Here is an 18,217-nt window from a genome sequence, read left to right as displayed (position 1 = left end):
ACTTGCTTAGAGTAGAAGATTTTTTTTTTTTTTTTCTACAGTCTGTACAAATTACTATTATTATTATTAATTTTATTAGAAAATAGAGATAAGAATTATTTGCCTTATTTTCTGTTACTTGACTGTGGGCTCAAGTATGTACTATATCAACAACTTGATCTGAGAGAAAATAACTACTGTTCCTACTCTAGAGAGAGCCTAATATTAAGGCGTAGAGAGAGAGCCTAATATTAAGGCGTAGAGAGAGAACCTAATATTAAGGCATATCCTAAGTTAAGATAACTCTTCTGCAACAACTTTAAACTTATTTTCTCTCTTTTCCTATTCTTTTGATGATTCTTTTAGCATCTCTATCTCTTTAACTTTTCTCTACAAAAGATTAAACAGAGGACTCATCCGAGTACGCTATGATCACGTAAGCCAAACGCAATCTAGAGAGAGAAGGCAAAAGAATTTACGGAGAGAAAATATTCAATAACCAACAATACCAGTAAAAACAAACATTAAATCGCAAGTGAGGAGCAATAAATTAAGAGAGAGAAATTTATAAAAAATAAATAAATTCAGACTATTAAATTTAAGGTTAGAAAAAAAATTCACAGCAAGATATACGTGAATGACAAAGCACAATATCAAAGTTACTGTAAATTAAAATCAGGGAAAGAATAAGATATAGAATTCCAAAAACAAATTGGGACCTATAGGTTCTAAGCCCGCCACGCTTCCACAACCTGTTCTGATACCAATGTTGAAAAAACTTGAGCGAAGAGAAGGACCCACTCTTAGGATTAGGGGCAATGTCTATAGACTATCGATTGCAAAGACCAGGCTTTTACCAGAACCGTGAGAACTCTATAAATTTATGTGTATATCTCCATAGCCAGAGAACTCTATAAATTTATGTGTATATCTCCATAGCCATGAAACCCTTCTTAAAGAGGGATGGAGGAGGTCGTTCTCCAACGTTCGGCTTCCTCTTGAAATATCTGAGAAAACGTGACCCTGTAATCCTGGGAAGTGGATGGTTACTTTTTAGCTGTTAAATAATGATACTTTCTCTCTCTAAGAAGCCTCCCTTTTTTAGTGATAAGATTAAATTATAAAAGAGAGAAATATTGCATGTTTAAAGGCCCCATGGCCACACACATGTACCAACATAAATGGGATACCATTCATAATTTTCATGGGAATTGCTTGAGAGCAACCGAGACTCTCTCTAAAAGGGAAAACCATCCAAAATCTTTATCGGAATCGCTTCTCTACAAGAAACCAGCCTCTCAATCTACTAGAGGCACATTATACATTCACGGGGATGGCAAACTAAAATCTAATATACCAATGAAAATTACATTACAGATTTTGAGACAAAGAGTTACCTCTCTGACACTCGACAAACCCCAGTGGAGTGAAATTTTTTAGACCTAGTCTTCTGATCGGCACCACACGTCGATCTCTCAACTCTATTCCACAACTAAACCACAATCTAGGAAGATACTATCTCTATTCCATAACTAAAACACTGTCAAGGAGGAGAACCTTGTGAGCAACCGAGACTTTCTCTCTCTAAATGGGAAAACATCCAAAATTTTCATGGGAACCGTTTGACCCAGTCTTCCGATCGGCACAACACGTCAATCTCTCAGTCTATTCCTTAACTAAACCACAATCTAAGAAGAGACTATCTTTATTCCACAACTAAACCACTATCCAGGAGGAGAACCTCTTGACCAATTGAGACTTTTTCTCTCTAAAAGGGAAAACATCCAAAATCTTCATAAGAACTGTTTGATAGGAGAACCTTGTTAGCAACAGAGACTTTCTCTTTCTAAAAGGAGAAACTATCCACAATCTTCATGGGAACTGTTTGAGAGCAAACGAGACTTTTTCTCTAAAAGAGGAAACCATTCATGAGAACCGTTTCTCCACAAGTAACCAACCTCCCACGCTACTGGAGTCACATCCGCAATGTTTCACTTCGTAAGAAGCTCTCTTCTCTTTAAAAGGAAAGCCTTGCTTCTCATGCACAGGAGGCGCCTGCTCCTCTCTCTCTAGAGGAAACCCCCGCCCCTCTCTCTCTAGAGGAAACTTATTTCCCATATGATGACTCAAATAGGGCACACAAATTCTCTGAACTTTTTTCCCATATATAAAAGGTTCTTAATCTATATCAAATAGGAAACTTCCTCATAGAAGCTATATATATCTCAAAACCAAGAGATATATCAGACGAGTCTTAATCTTTTTGGATTTCTATTCCTTTTAAGAAACTTATCGATATCAAATCCCAATCTCACATAATATGAGATTTTCTTATGTGGGTGATTTTGGATAATCACCCTATCCAACATATTACTCCACATTTTCTAGGTGTTAGTATCCAAAGAGTGTAGATGATTAAAGAAAGCGAGTGACCAAAATAATTTGGGAAAATACAATATAAGATAGAGATGCGTATAGAAAGAGACAGACATTATAGAAGATTATGCGACAGAAATCAATTTTCATGGTTAATCCTAAACTTATCGGAACCCAATCAAGATGTGCATTCAGTGTTTACTGAAATAAATAGATAGAGAAAAGAAGGGATTCATTTTTTTTTTCCAGGTAGTTTAGGAGTAAGAATCGTCTGGTACATGTGGCACTCCTAACTTCAATGGCTAATCGCTCAAGCCCAAGCCCAATCCCTGAGAAAAGAGGAATTTAGTATGAGAAATGCAAATTTCTCTTCATGAAAACAAAATATCAACATAGTGGGAATGAGAATGAGGCCGTAGTGGTAAACATCAACTACCGGTCTAAGTTTCCATTCCCACTATTCAAAAACTACTATCTGTTTGAAAACGGGTGCACTAAAGTGTAAATTTATCTTCATCTTATTTTCATCAAGGTAGACCAAAATAGCAGTGGTCCTTCACCCCTGCAATATCAAGGGGACCCAATCCCAACCTATCTGAACCTCAATCCCAACCTATCTGGACCTTTCTCTAGGTCCAAATCGAGATCCAGTCCAATTGACCCATGGGATCCACTGAGAGCACCCCACCCTGACCACCTCTGCATGGAGCCCATTCTCAAACGGCCAAAGAGCCATTATGCCCCTAAATGAATTTGCCCTCTGGGGGCACCTTTCAGTCTCTTTCTAAGGACCACAGAAGAGGGGAGCAGTGGTAAGACACGTGTACTCCACAACATTAGAGAGCGACTGGTGCAGGACCACCTAGTTTTTTTAGGGTTTCTTTAAAAACACTCACTTTCTAATCGTCAATCCAATGAATCGAGGCATATCACATCAAAGGCCCTGTATGAAGTCGTTGGGATGAAAGTCCACACTCCACAAAAAGACAACCTCTTCAAAGTATAAGTTGCCCTTTTTTGCAATTATCTGTTCTTTCCCATATAATAGAAGGCACTTGAGTTCTGGTCAATAGATTTGCCTTTGCCTTTGCGTGAGGGCACTTCATATATTTATTTATTCATATACATTTATTTATTTATTTGGGTGGACCTCCATCCCACCAAGAAGCTGAAAGGTTGTGGATTGCACCCACAATCCCACTCAGAAAAGGAAAGATGGTGCGGATTATGAGTATTTTATATAAGACAAGGATTAGATGTTTTTTGAGCCTTCATTAATTCTTTAAAACACTCAAAAGATTCTTGTGTTCTTGTTGGAGCATTTCTTCCATTCACTCCCTCAAATAAATTTAAACTTAGATTATTTTTAGGCTCTATAATCTAGGGGACGTAACCTTTTAACACATGTGACTAATGATAAAATAAAAATTACTCTTGCACGTGCCGGAAAAAATTTGTTCCTACGATCAAACAGAGATCCAATCTAAGAGTTTAAGAACTCAAAATATGAATGTGTTTTTCTAAAATAATTCTATGGTGATTTTTCAGGTGTATCCCAAAATTTCATGTTGAAAAACTGCTCTTAAATAGCGCTTTGACCCAAGCTAGCGAGTGTATAGCATAGTCCCCCGCAAGAGCATACCATACTAGCTTTGTTGTTCTATACTTCCGCGTGTGCAGCGTGTCAATATTGATTTAGGTTTTTTCGAAAAGAAAAAAGCTTATACATGGCGTCAACCTTATAATATTGAAGGTTCGCTTAAAAAACCCTCTAGAGAGAGCATTCTGATGTCGAAAAACCTCCAATCAATCATCTAAACCTCAAGATGTATAAAAATAAAATAAAAAAAAGAATTTTATATCTTAAAAATAATGCATATTGTAACAAGCTATCTGGATCATCTATTTTTAGAATTTTCAAGTGTTTATAAATCTACTGAGCTATACTATTTTTGGAATTTTTAAATTTTGTAAACAAGAATGAAAATTAATTTTCATGTTATCAAAAGGTTTCGGACACCATAACTATTTTTTTTTTTTTTTATTGACGTTAAATATGATAGTGAAACTATATTTCCGAACAAAATTTAGGTACACACCTTGGACACCTTAGGTTCCTCACACCTTTAATAAAGACATAAAGGTATCCCTTTTGCATATTGGGTTTAAGTTGATATTTTATAATTTTTCCCTCACAAAATGGAGGTGTGGATGTTTAGGTGGTCGTCTGTACCTAAATAAAAATGGAGGATAAAAAATTCCCACCAATATGCCAACAACTCCAAATTGATTCAATGTAACTCAATTTAAAATATTTTTTCTCCTTTATACACAGGTCAAGATTCAATTAAATGTTTTTCCAACATTAAAAAAGGATTTTAAAGTTACAACTTAGTTCTACATTTTAAGGTGTCAACTTTATATAAAATATGTCTTTAGATAAGAGATTTATACTGTTTCGAATTTTGAGAAGTGCGTTCAATCCCATAACTCAACTAGAAGTGCCCTCAGTGGTCTGAAATCTTCAGGTTGTGTGCTCAAACGTAGCAAACCTACTGAAAAGTAAAGAATCATATTGATCCTTTTTTTTTTTTTTTAAGATTAATGAAGTTAAACGTAATTCACTCAATAATTTTTTTAAATTTCAATTAGAAATTTATGGAAAATAGGGAAATTTTGTCAGATGTTAATTATTTAACTTTGGATGCTAGTTCTATAGGGCTTAGGTTTTATGAAAACAAAGTGAGAGCATCACCTCAAATCCTTGTCTAAAAAGAACTTTGAGCATCGGAAATAGATGACTTTAAAATCAATTTCTAATGCTGACTATAAAATTTGAAGCTCAAAAAATGATAAAGATCTTACATATCTATTAACACTTATTTTTAGGGTGAAATGGATAATCTAAATAATATGTTACAATATACATTATTTTTAGGGCTAGGAATCTTAAATTCTTTTACAACCGTCGAGATGATTGATTTGAAGGTTTTTTTATGCCCGAATCACAATTTTTGTTGAGTATTGAGGTGAGGCTCTACTGATTTTGATAGTGCTGCGGCCCTATCAAATTGAGTATTGAGGTGAGGCCCTACTTGTTTTGAAAGTGTTGCAGCCCTATCAAAACATTTTCCTTTGACATCTTACACATTTTTTTATTTAATTTTAAAATAGCTATCAAAATACGCTTGATTTTGACTTGAAATAGTAGAAAAAAGGTAAAATGTTAAATAATTGAAAAGTGAGATCTATTTTGATAAATGTTACAAGAACATTAGGTTGAAATTACAAAACATTTTTTTTAACATAAAAATAAAGAATGTCTTCGTTTTTTTTACCAACTAAAAAATAAATAATTATTCGTTAGAAAAGCCACCACCACCATTGTAAGAAACTACGTATGGTGCAGAGACTCTTGGCAGCCGCATACTTTCACGCACACTTTATATTTTGACGGTTTGATGTTTCTTGTCAACTTATATCATCCATTTACTCTAAGGGAAAAGTTTATATAGAGCCGAGGTTCTAAATAATCAAATTATAGCCCACCTCAAAATTTTCATTAAGAGTTGTTTGATGTCCAAATATCCTCGAATTGAGCATCCCGGCATCAAGATGCATGGACATGAGAAAAAAATGGATTTCAAGTTTTAAAAGTTGTGTATATTGTAACATATTTTTGGACCTTTAATTTTCAAGTTTTTAAAGCTCTACTTGATCTACACTATTTTTTAAGCTTTAAATTTTATAATTAAATATAAAATTATATTTTAAGGCTATCACAGATATTTTCAATATTGAAACCACATTTCTCGATACTATTTGAAAATTTATTTTACTTTGATTGTTTAGAACCTCAGCTCTATACAAATCGCACCCTTTACCAAATATATCGTAATAAATAGATCTACATTGCCGATGCCGCTGCTGACCTACGTAGCAACGATTTAATTTAGTCATAAGCATAGTTTACAATGTGAGTAACCATCTAATACAATAAGAAAATGATAATAATTTAAAGAGATTGTATACTGTGATACCACTTATTATCGTTACAAGAAGCCACAATACTCCAAGTCATTAGAGGGCGTTTGGATACCTGAAAATATATTGTCTTGTGAAATGTATTACTGGCGTAATACATTACCTGTAAACGGATTGTCCCTGTTTGGGTAGTATTTAGATGCAACTCGGAAAATATTTAGATGCAATCAGGGAAATATATTATTACTGTTTAGTTATGTCTAGAAGAAATATGTGAAATGCATTACCGATATTTTTTTTTTTTTTTTGGCTTTATATCCAAAACATGGTTTAGCATACAATCCTTATTAGTACGTAGCTTAAACTTTATCCCTATTTGTATGTAACTTAAACTTTATAATTGCATTAGAATGAGTTACACCTTTTGTATGCCTTTGTGTCTTGACTTGGAATCACATGTTTTCAATATGTTAACACTTTGGAATAACATACTTTTATTATGATAAGCTATCATATTTTTTATGTTTTTTTTTTCTTGTGCTAAAGCCTTTCGATCTTCCCATGGACAAAAAAAAAAGTTGGGAGAAATTTGGCTCTTTCGATCATCCCATGGATAAAAAAAAAAAAAAAAAAAGGTTTGGAGAAATTTGGCTCGTAACTTAGAAGGTTTTATGACTAAATAAGATGTATTAGAGGACAAATAATGTTGGGCATTGGAAGAGATTGAAGAGGCAAATTAATTTAAAAAAAAAAAAAAAACAATTCAAGTATACTTATCGATTATCTGCGAGTGAACTCAAGTATTTCGAATTTATCAGCAAATAATGACAGCAAAAAAAAAAAAATAAAGCCAAATTCATTTATTTTTTGGAACAATAGGTATTGCAGAATCCAAAAAATAAATCTTCGATAGCTATCATTGCAGACAATGGGACTGACGGGTTTTAGCGGATAGTAGAAGAAACTAAGCTGGTAAGTTTTAGCGGCACGTTAGAGAAGATGGGCCGCTGTGTGATTTTTGAGGCAATTTGGCAAAAGATGAGGTTATCGCATTTTAGTTTGAAAAACTTTTTTTTATTATTATTATGGTTTATTAGGAAACGAATCACGGGATTTAACTTTTTTTCTTATTATTATGGTTTATTAGGAAACGAATCACGGTATTTTTTGATAGAAAGACGAGGTGAAGGATTTGCCCCAATTACCTCGATTACCCATCAAAGGCAAAATAGATTTTTTTTCAATTACCCGTGGGTAATAGATTTTTCACTTTTGACAATGTGTAATAGATTTCTTGATTTTTGGTAAAATCTCGGGTAATCTTTTTCTATTTTTCTACCATTAAAGTGTACCCAAACAATAGAAATGTTATATTTCCGTATAATCTATTTTCATATAATAGATTTTGAAGTTGGCCACTACATATCATATTTAATTGCTTAGGATGTGTCATAAAATTTTGTTGGGACTTTGAATCTAGTGAGTGATACATTACATATATGGCTTTAAGAATGTGTCACAGAGTTCAATGGATTGTTTTTTAAGTGTTTATAGATATGCTCGATCAACACTAATTTTAAATTTTAAAATTTATAGTTTGAAATGAAAATAAATTTTCAAGGCGTCATAAAGATTTCTGAAACAACATATTCCGCACTATTTGAGGATGGACCCTATTTTGATTGTTTAGGGCCTCACCCTTATACAAACTACACACTTAACTAGATGGGAATTTATCAAAAAGCACCCAAAAAATTGAATTATTTAACATCTCAACTTCTTTTAATTTCAAACTACTCATATTTAATATCAAAATTCCAGCGAAAGATGCAAATAATGGTTAGAATTTTTATAAGGCTACCTCTGGAAGCCTTCTTCCAAAGCATCACACACTCTCTCTCTCTTTTTGGGTAAATCAGTGAGGGAGAGGTCCCTCTCCGGGGAACTTATGATCCTTGCCGTTCCGTACATTCCGAGCTCACTCGCAAAGTTTTGGCATGTCAGGTCTCTTTCAACTCGGCTTGATGATCGCTCATAGCTAATATAAGTAAGTCGGTTCCCGAACTAGCTAGTGCTCAAAAGTCACTTGCGAGATTGAATATGGGTCCTATTAAAATAGGCTATAACCGCAAAGAGAGATTAATATTGATATTCATTGTTACAAAATACGCCAAACCAACATCATTATCGGTATCTGAGTACGCCGGTCGACCACAAGGTCCTATGCTCACAAGGGTGTTACTTTATTTGGGTGAATAGCACGCCCGTTACTTCATCTGAGCATCTCTTTACGTCGCTATCCCTTTCTATAATCCTCTTTTTAACAGTATGCACCATCAGCCTTTTCTTTTATCTTAAATAGAAGCTCCAGCAAAAAAACAAAAAAAAAAGGTTACGCTAGAGAGTAGAGAGAGAAAGAGAGAGAGAGGGGCTATTTTTTTTTTTTTAAAAAGGTTATTATAGAAGCTCCAGCAAAAAAAAGTTGGGGCAAATATATGGATCACTAAAAATGAGGCAGAGCATTTTAAAGTTAAAGAATGAAAAGAAATTGGATATGTATCGGTGGCTTAAGTAAACTTATTGCGCGGTTGCAATAAAGTCGATGAACAATATTTTTTATATCATGGCTTACAGAATTTAAGAGGTGTGATTTGGTTTAAATAGAATGTTAAAAAAATTGAAACCACTTAGACAATCTTGATCATTGGAGTGACCCACTATCTTTTTTTTTTCCAGTGATGCTCTTGATTAAAGAAAAATAATATATTTTCCTTTATTGTGTTACTCCTTCTTTAACTTTACAATTAAGAACGGTTGTTTTCAGAGAATATTTTTTCTGGAATATATTTGGTAATTGTTTTTAGTAATAATGTTTCTTTTGGGAAATATGTCTTTCTACGAAACTTTGATAAAACTTTTGATGGAATTATTTGTTAAAACAAGATATTTAACTAATCCTACTTGTAGTAAGATTATCAAGACCCAAACTAAAAGATTTTGAAGTCACTAAGGAAAAATTAAATTTTGAAAAAGAGGACATTAAAATTAGGAAGAAGTTTTTAAAATTAAAAATTAATAAAATGTGCACGTATGTTGGTTTTATAGAAAAATATGATTTTTCAAGATCTTTTGAATGCACAAAACATTTTAACGAAAAATGAGAGACCTTCTAAAAAAAAAAAAGGAACCAAATACAACCCCTGGCAATGGATCGGGCTTCCTGGCCCAACCCAGTTAGCCCGGCCCTAAAAATGCAAGGATAGGCTACAATTTGTAATCTTGGGGGTTGTCCGGGGCAAGTGTCGTCCTAGTTTGGGCCTCTTTTTTCTTTTTTTCATTTGTTTCAGGTCCGGCCAACCAGGCTTGGGCCAACGTTATGGGAATTAGGATCAGCTCATGCCCTTAGCCTAAGTCAAGCCAGTTTCCACCCTTAATTACATAGGTTCCTCCTGGACTAATGAGAAGGCAAGAACTAGAGAGCAATCAAGGGCCAGATCTTGGCCTTAGCCTAGGTCCAGCTAGTCGCCACCTTTAATTACACGGGCTCATCCTGGACTAATGAAGTTTTTACAAGACTTATAGTTTTATGAAATCAAAATAAAGCCTCACCTCAATTCCTCATCCCGAAAATACTTTTGGAACAAAAATCTCCATGATAGCTTTAAAATCAATTTTTAACACAACAATAAAATTTGAAACTAAAAAAATAGTACAAATCTATGAAAACTTACTTTTAGGGTGAAATAGATAACTTAAATAATTTGTTATATTAGAAGTTGTTTTTAGTACTTTAATTTTTTTTTTTTTTTTTTCATAACCATAATATTCAGGCCGAGCCGAGACCATGATATGAAGGTATTGTAAAGGCTTGAATTGCAATATTTTGATGAGTCATGAAGTACGACTTTAGGTCTTCCAAATGCCTGAATTGCAATATTTTGAGGAGTTATAAACTGAGACTTAAGGTTTTCCAAATGCTTGAATTGCAATATTTTGATGGAATTAGGAAGGGAGACTTTACTCATTTGGATAATGATGCAATTTCATGTATAAAATATCGCCGACAGACAGTGACCGAGGAGTTGGAGATATAACTTTTCGTCTTGAAGGGGAGTGGAGGCAAGCCAAGGGAGCTGAACGACCTCCCATCCATCCTTTTCTTCCCCTCTCAATTGTAAAAACTAAAAAGAAAATTTCGAATTCCTGAATTGAGCAGAACCAGAGGGCTCAGGCCATGGTCTAGAGACAAGGATTTCACTCTCTCCTTCTATTTCTTCCTGTCTGCCTTTGTCTCTCCCAAGATGGGAAACAAGTGTATTAGCTTAGATGGAAGAGGATCGAAGCGCCACAGCCCGAAGAAACTGCGATGGACCTCCCCGACAACCCGTCCTCCTGGCTCTGCTCGAGCTCCTTAAAGAAAAAATTTCATGTGTTTGAAATTTAAATGGGTTCTTCATTTTTCGGAAGCGATTTCCTTTGTTTTTATGGTAATGGTGATGATGAGTGTTGTTTTGATTATGGTAACGGGGCTGTGGGTTTTGGGGGTGTTATTGGAGAGGAGTGGGGTTGGGGCCGTAAGAAGGCGCTGGTGTTGGATGGGTCGAGGGGGGAGCTGGTGGAGGAGGTGCCCAGAGCGGTGGTGACCGAGGCTAAGAATGCAGCAGCCCTCAGGAGCCATAGTGACGCGGAGAGGCGTCGAAGGGAGAGGATCAACGCCCATCTTAATACTCTCAGAGCCCTTATTTCTGGCCCTAACAAGGTACTCTCACACACATAACCGCTGGTTTTTTTTCCTCTTTCTCTTTAGCTGCATAAAAATCCATGTTCAACTCTAATTATGGTGGCTTAAAAATACATGTTCAACTCTAATTATGAAATTTAAAATTCTTCAAAATGGGGCAGATCGAGCGGATCTATATATACTTGAAAATCTTAGAATTAGATGGTCCAGATAGCTTGTTACCGGATGTACTATTTTTAGAACTTAAAATTCTTTTTTTTTCCCTTTATATCTATACTCTCGAGGTGGAGATGACTAATTAACAGGTTTTTCGACTTTGGAACTATCTTTTCTAGTAGATTTTTGAGGTGCACCTTACTCCTATAACATAAGGTTGCAACTTTATATTAACCTTTTCCAAAAAAAAAATGCCGGTAAAATAAAGTAATCCTGTTTTTCCTTTTCTTGGTAAAATGAATGACATGTCTATTCATTTTTGTGAAAGGTATATATCTCTAGCAAAAAGATATGTATTTGCACAAAAAAAACACGGATGTATTTTTCCTCTGTCTACCTGAACTCGCAAAACCATGGTGGACAATGCAGCCTTAATAAATACTGCATTGACATGTCCAAAAGATGGTCGTAATTAGGATAAAATGCAACATGACACCATAAGACTATGTCAATGGTATTTGGTGTTGAGTTGATCTTGAAACCTTTCTAGATTATATAATATGACACGTTATGTATTTATTGGAGCTTACGACTCTTTTGTCTGTATTTTGCTATAGTTTCAATGAATTGACCACTGTTTGATATGTTACCTATCTTATGCTCGTTTGTTATGAAAATATGTAAGTAATATTATGCCTATATGATTATATACTATGTATTTTCCATCATCTCTACCATCAATATCTGTACCATATACTATGCAAACAACGTGTATGGTATGCTTACCCTGTCCATAATAATCCCCCTATCATGAACCTTATCATGAGTTTGTCTTTGCATGAGCAGCTCCTATTGAAATTGCTAGTTCTCTACCATGTTCAAAAACTCAAACTTAATAGCCAACTTAGTCATGGCCACAAAACAAGTGAACTCGCTAAATTGAACAACAAACTCGGAAAAATTCAGCTGTGGTTCCTAAAGGATTTCATAGGATAGCTTACATTTTGGTTTCCTTTAGAGATACATACTGACTATGTATTTGAACGTTTGAAGGAAGCACTAGCCTTATTTGAGGAATCTAAGGGGTTTCTACAACATTGGTATATAACCATGCAATTTTGCGCTCCTTGCTAGGATCCAGCATGAAAATTTTGGCCTCATAGGTGTCCTACCTACAAAAGTTAGAATGAAATTGAGAACTTAGTACATTACATGATGGAAGCATGATTATGTGTCATTATCTGCTCCCATATACATTTTACTAGCTTTGCTTCGGTAAGAAATATGAGCAAGTAATATTGTTTACATTCTAAAGCTTTTAATCTCATTATCAAGTATAGGTTCTTGATCATTGATGACTTACATGGGCTTGACACCTCACTTGATTTGGACTCAAATTAGGGTAGGAACAACTCATGGTTTTTTAGGATATTTCTAAAACAACATTTTGAATGCCTAATGGCTAGTCCCGGATAACTTGTCATGCCCTTTAGTGTAACAGATGCATTTGCATCATTGAGACAGTATGAACCACATTGTATCAGAAGAGGGCATATTTAGTGGCACGAACCCATGGAAATCCAATGCGATTACTATAGAAAATCCTTTACTTTCTCTTTCTTGCTGTAGTCTCACTCCCAAAGAGATTCTGTATGCATTCCGTTTACTTAAGGTGGAATGAAACTGTAAAATTGAAGCATTCTTTATTTATCATGCTTTTGAAACTTACGAGATTTTATTGTAGTAGTTAATGGTAATGATTAACTCATTTGTCACTTCTTTTATTAAAAGAAATTCATTTGTGGTTGTCACCCCAAAGATGAATTGCGTCCTCAACCATTTCAACGAGGCCACATGTGCCTCATTATTGTCAAAAAGAAGGGACACCAACACATACTTCACCCATGCCATCAATTATCAATTTCTAAGGAAATTTTGGAAACTGCAACTGATTGTGTTCATACCTGATGATTTGCCCCTGATTTTTGTGAGTAAAGCCTTGCCCACTTCTGAAGAAAAAATTGTTGTGTATTTTTCTCACTCTCTAAATGGAGACTTTTGATTGTCCTTCACTATTCATATGCACCACAAGTTCTTCTACTTTTGGAGCAACGCACAGACAGGCTCTTTGATGTGATTGTGAAATTGTATATCTAAATTGAGAGGAATTCAGCTTTGGTTGGTCACCTTGAGGCAGATTTGACGAAAAGCCATAACCAGAAGCAATTTGGGATTCTTCTTTTCCCTATATCAGTCAGCAGTGCCCCTCTCCTTACTTTTGGTTTTTGAATTCATTGTCATTTTAGTCTTATTGGATTTGAGGGGCAACACCTCATTTCACTTCCTGGGGCAAATCTAGTAAGGGGTACTATGGGGATAGCATGGTGGGGCTTGCTGCTGCCATCACCATCCAAGAGGTTGTCCCTCTTTTAAAAATTAATGGTAAAGGTAAGCTGAATATCTAGTTTTTCTTTCTAATCTTTTTGACATTAACCTTTTTTCTTTTCTAGGGAACTATTACAAATCTACTTAGAAAATGGCGAAAGTGACAATTCAAAAAGAAATCTTGACACTGAGTAACAAAACGGTCTATTCTACCCAGACAAACCTATCTGATTTTTATATCCTTCTAGAGGGGAATGCCATGACTTACCATTTCCCTAAGAAGGGCGTCAAGTTTGTGGCTCTTTTTTTTTCTTCATAGCATGTTCTACTATTTGGGATGATTTCTCTGCCTCACTTGTCGTGACTTCATTATCAGTTGACACTTTTACAGTAGTTTAAAACTGCACAGCTCTGTGCCCTGAGTACTCCTGATCTCGATCAACTCAATAAGACTTGGCCCAGTCTCAAGAGATTCGACCAGGTCTTTTTGAGGTTTGGCTGGCATGACTGTACCCCAATTTGGTTCGACTCAGGAGAGTCTTGAGTTAACTCACCATCTCTTTTTGATACACTGACTATATTACTTCTTGACAAATGACACCTGGATGTTTCTTGTCTTTTGCATTGACATTCTTTTGCATAATTCTTACCTAACAATTCCTAAAAACCTCAATAGATGTGTCCATAGGCTGAGGCATACTCAACATTGCCAGACATGGCGTGATATATATGGACTTCATAATGTACAAAACTTTGTGTTGTGTTGCTCCTCCATGTTAAATTGACTATGAGTTGGACTTCTAGATTTTTTTATCATTAAATTTGAATTGCGACTAAGGGTCCTAGTCTGCTATCTTTCAAATGTCATTCAACACTTTAAGGTAATGCTGGAGCAGCTTGAGGTGCGGTGTATGCTACGGATCCTCTTAATTGAAAGGTTTTTATATTGTTTATTATGATGTTTAGTCATTTACCCCAAAAAATAGCTTGTTTATAGGCAACTTAGCCATGCTGCAAGAATAATTCACCCTAAAATTTTTCTTTGATGTATTTTCTATTATGGTGATTGGTAAATAATAGCACAACGAAGATGTACTTTGCATTTGTCTATTTGATCTATTAAGTTGTTCAGCTTTAATGATTTCAATGATCTTATTACATTTCATATTCCATAACTCTTTGATTGTTGTGGAATTTATATCCTATATCTCATCCCAATCATATGAGTTTTGAGAGTTAGACATGTAGAAGAACATTTAAATTTGTGACTAATATGAATGAAACGAGTAAATATTTGTTTATCTTTTTTTTTTTTTTTGGAGAGAATGTTTAGTAGTAATATGGATGCAAAAAACCATGCCCTCTATGTTCTTAGTTATTCTTGGGTGCCTATAAAGATGTGAATTTTGATGGCTGAAAAGTTATCCTTGCTTTATGGTATTTTTTTTATCATTGCTTCGGATGAATGGTGAAAATCATCTGCACTTAGAATGTTTAATAATAAATGGGTAAGAATATTTTGTCCAGAAACTTTTGTTGAGAGCTTAAAGCGTGCGTGCATGCATGTGTGTGTGTTAAATTGGGACCTCGGTTGGAATGGAATAATTGATGTCATGTTGCGGCACCCTGCCCACCCTAAGAATACTTTGTCCAGAAACTTTTGGTGAGACCTTAAAGCGTGTGTGCATGCATGTGTGTGTGTTAAATTGGGACCTCGGTTGGAATGGAATAATTGATGTCATGTTGTGGCAACCTGCCCACCCTGACCCAGGCCTAGAGAATATTCCTACACATTAAAATGATAGTGTATTCAATGATAAGCTTTTGGGGGTAGCTTTACCTGACACCCTGTGTCCATGTTGACATTGACACAATTGTTTGTACGCATTGCTTCAGATGAGTTATTTATTTTAGTGACTTATTCCCCCCACTGCTCCCCATCCCCTTCCTACCCAACACCCACCCCGCCAATAACCCATCCCACTGGGCTTATAATAATCGATGAATAAAGTTCGAAGGGTGTACATGCTTTCTACCATTTACCACCACTGAATCTGGTGTCTTAATATTGTAGAGAAGAATTGCCATTATCTGTATTACCAATAAGGTGTAACATGTACACGGGCAAGCACGTCAGGTGCCAACATTTACATAGCGTGATTCACATTTATGGGTGCAGGGAACCAGAAACAGGAAGCTTTTCTTATTTGTGTTGTTATTACTGATATATAACTATTATTAGTACCTCAAGTGCTGTTCCTCCTGCTACCACCACTGCTGCTTTTTTTGATATCCTATTGCGACATGCATATTTGGTTAGCAGTCAAGCGGGTGTGTGTTAGTCATGGGCCTACCTTCAATTGTTGAAAAAATGAGATGTTGACAATTCACTTCAATAATGTGCTTCGAAAGACTTTATGTATCCATATTTCAGATCAATGAAATTACAACAAAAAATTGGTATTCACCCTACTAAAGAAAGGAATACACACAGATGGCTGTATGTGTTCCTAAGAATCTGGGACAAAAAACATAAACAGATTAATAGAGCTTTATTGTGTCATTGCTGCAGATGGACAAGGCTTCTTTGCTTGCACAAGTGATCAATCATTTAAGGGATTCGAAGAGAAAGGCAGATGAGATCAGTAAAGGATCCCTTATCCCTACAGCTTTCGACGAAGTCAGAGTGGAAAATGAGGCAGATGGACCTAATAAGGAAGGCGTTTTCCTAAGAGTATCTCTTTGTTGTGATGATCGGCCTGATCTTTTGATCGATTTAAAAAGGACACTTCAGAATCTTCGACTGAAAATAATAAGTGCGGAGATCTCAACTTTGGGTGGCAGAGTAAAGAATGTCTTTGTGCTGACAACATGCAAAGAAAATGGTGATGCTAACAAACACCAGGTATCTGCAAGTTCTGTTCATAAGGCCTTGAATTCTGTTGTGGACAGATTTTCTTCTTCGGAGTATTCAACGAGGAATTCGTTTTCAAGCAAAAGACGGAGGATTTCTTTGTTCAATTCTTCATTCTCCTCTTCGTAAAAGCTGTCAATTGAGTGACATCTGCCCGTCTTGAAGGTTTTGATTGAGTTCAACGTGTTCCTGGTGCTGCCAGACTTCTCTGAGTTCATTAAGCTGAGCTTTTATATTAGTCACTTCTATGATTATATATAGGCATCAATTTGGACATCGGTTGGTTCTAGCGAATTCTCCATGGTATCATGAATCATTGAACTTCCATTGTAAGAAGGTGTAATTGGTTTTAGCTTGTAAATTAAGATCTGTATGCAATGCAGTTGGTCATATGTCAATGCCAAAGTTGTAACTTTGACAGTCGGAAAAAAAAAAAAAAAAGTGTGTAAGTTTTGTGTTACTATTGATACTAATTGGTTGTTTTTGTTGTTGTTGAGTCACCATCTTGTTTCTCTGTATATCTTTACATAGACACATTTGGTTTCTCTGATTCACTGATTACTATTACGATGGTCGTTTATGGTGCTTTGCCACTGGAGCACATCCAAAAAGAGCAGATGGAATCATTTAACTTGTAGTGCATCTTATTTTTTAATTATTTTTTAACTGTTTGCATATTTAGAAATTCAGATTTTTCTCACTTTTTTGTAGGCAGTGAATGATGCTGCAAAGAATTTGGTTACATGCTCTGATAATTCACATGCCAAATGTGCTGATGAAGGGGCTGACCTGCTACATGAAGATAACGGAGGCAGGGTTAAAACAAAGTGGCCCCATGTTTATGTTGGAAAAAACAAGGTGGGAGAAGGGTTAAGATCTCTCTACCTTATAAACTTTACCTCTAGAGCAATCATATGTGAGTGACTCGATGATGATGGGAAGACGGATGATTACATGTAGGTGCCATGGAGAGGTGGGGTACTCATAGTGGCAGAGAAGGGGATGAAATGGCAGGAGAGCTACAAGAGCTTTGGGATGAGGTTCAACAGTTGGGCAAAATGCTCATGGTCTAGGGGTTTTCTTTTGGGTAGGTTGGTTAGTTTAAGTTGTAGGAGAGGAGAGAATCCTCTAGGGGGATTAAAGAGAAGTTGAAATACTTAAAGAATTAGATCACAAGAGATGAGTCAATGTGCCTAACAGAAGGGGTGAGTGAAGAATGTAGCTTAAGCAGAATGTGTTAAAGGCTAAGAAGTTGGTTAAGGGCGTAACTCGAATAGGGGGCCATAAAACCTATTCCATAATGTTTTATTGAAAGAGGTGAAGAAAATATTGTTTGCTTTGACTTGAATGAGTCTAAAAGGTAAGATTGATTCATGATGACTCCTTCCTTAAACCAATGTTTTTAAACTTGGCGAGTCTTACACAGAGTCACCTGTTTCTCTCGCTTACCGGCACCTGGCCTTGTTCTGGATGGCCCTGACTCGAATACTTGGATACTTTAATTTTGCTGAGTCTGGCCGAGTCTACTGCATCTGTCAAGGTCACTGAAAAAACTAGTGCTTCGGGTCTGAGTCTTGACTGGTCCGATTTGGGACTTGGCAAGCTGACTTGAACCCACCCCTTGCATGGTTTTGCGTCTTTGAGCACTGCCTAGAACCATTATTGCAAGGGTGAGGGGAATC

The 18,217-nt window shown here is 35.7% G+C and overlaps 1 protein-coding gene across 1 annotated transcript; it reads left to right on the top strand.

The window, feature by feature from the left end:
* The first annotated feature begins 10,152 nt into the window (after nucleotides 1-10,152).
* On the top strand, nucleotides 10,153-16,995 carry LOC18442159 (transcription factor bHLH30). Its single transcript, XM_011627965.3, has 2 exons — nucleotides 10,153-11,098; nucleotides 16,194-16,995. Exons 1-2 carry the CDS (start codon nucleotides 10,784-10,786, stop codon nucleotides 16,662-16,664), a joined length of 786 nt encoding a protein of 261 aa, XP_011626267.1. The 5' UTR covers nucleotides 10,153-10,783; the 3' UTR covers nucleotides 16,665-16,995.
* The last annotated feature ends 1,222 nt before the right edge of the window (nucleotides 16,996-18,217 follow it).

Source organism: Amborella trichopoda, chromosome 1 (assembly GCF_054954075.1).
Source record: "Amborella trichopoda isolate Santa Cruz 75 chromosome 1, AtrichopodaSantaCruz75HAP2 v2.0, whole genome shotgun sequence".
NCBI classification, from domain to species: Eukaryota; Viridiplantae; Streptophyta; class Magnoliopsida; order Amborellales; family Amborellaceae; genus Amborella; species Amborella trichopoda.
This window is presented reverse-complemented; position numbering and strand designations above follow the sequence as displayed.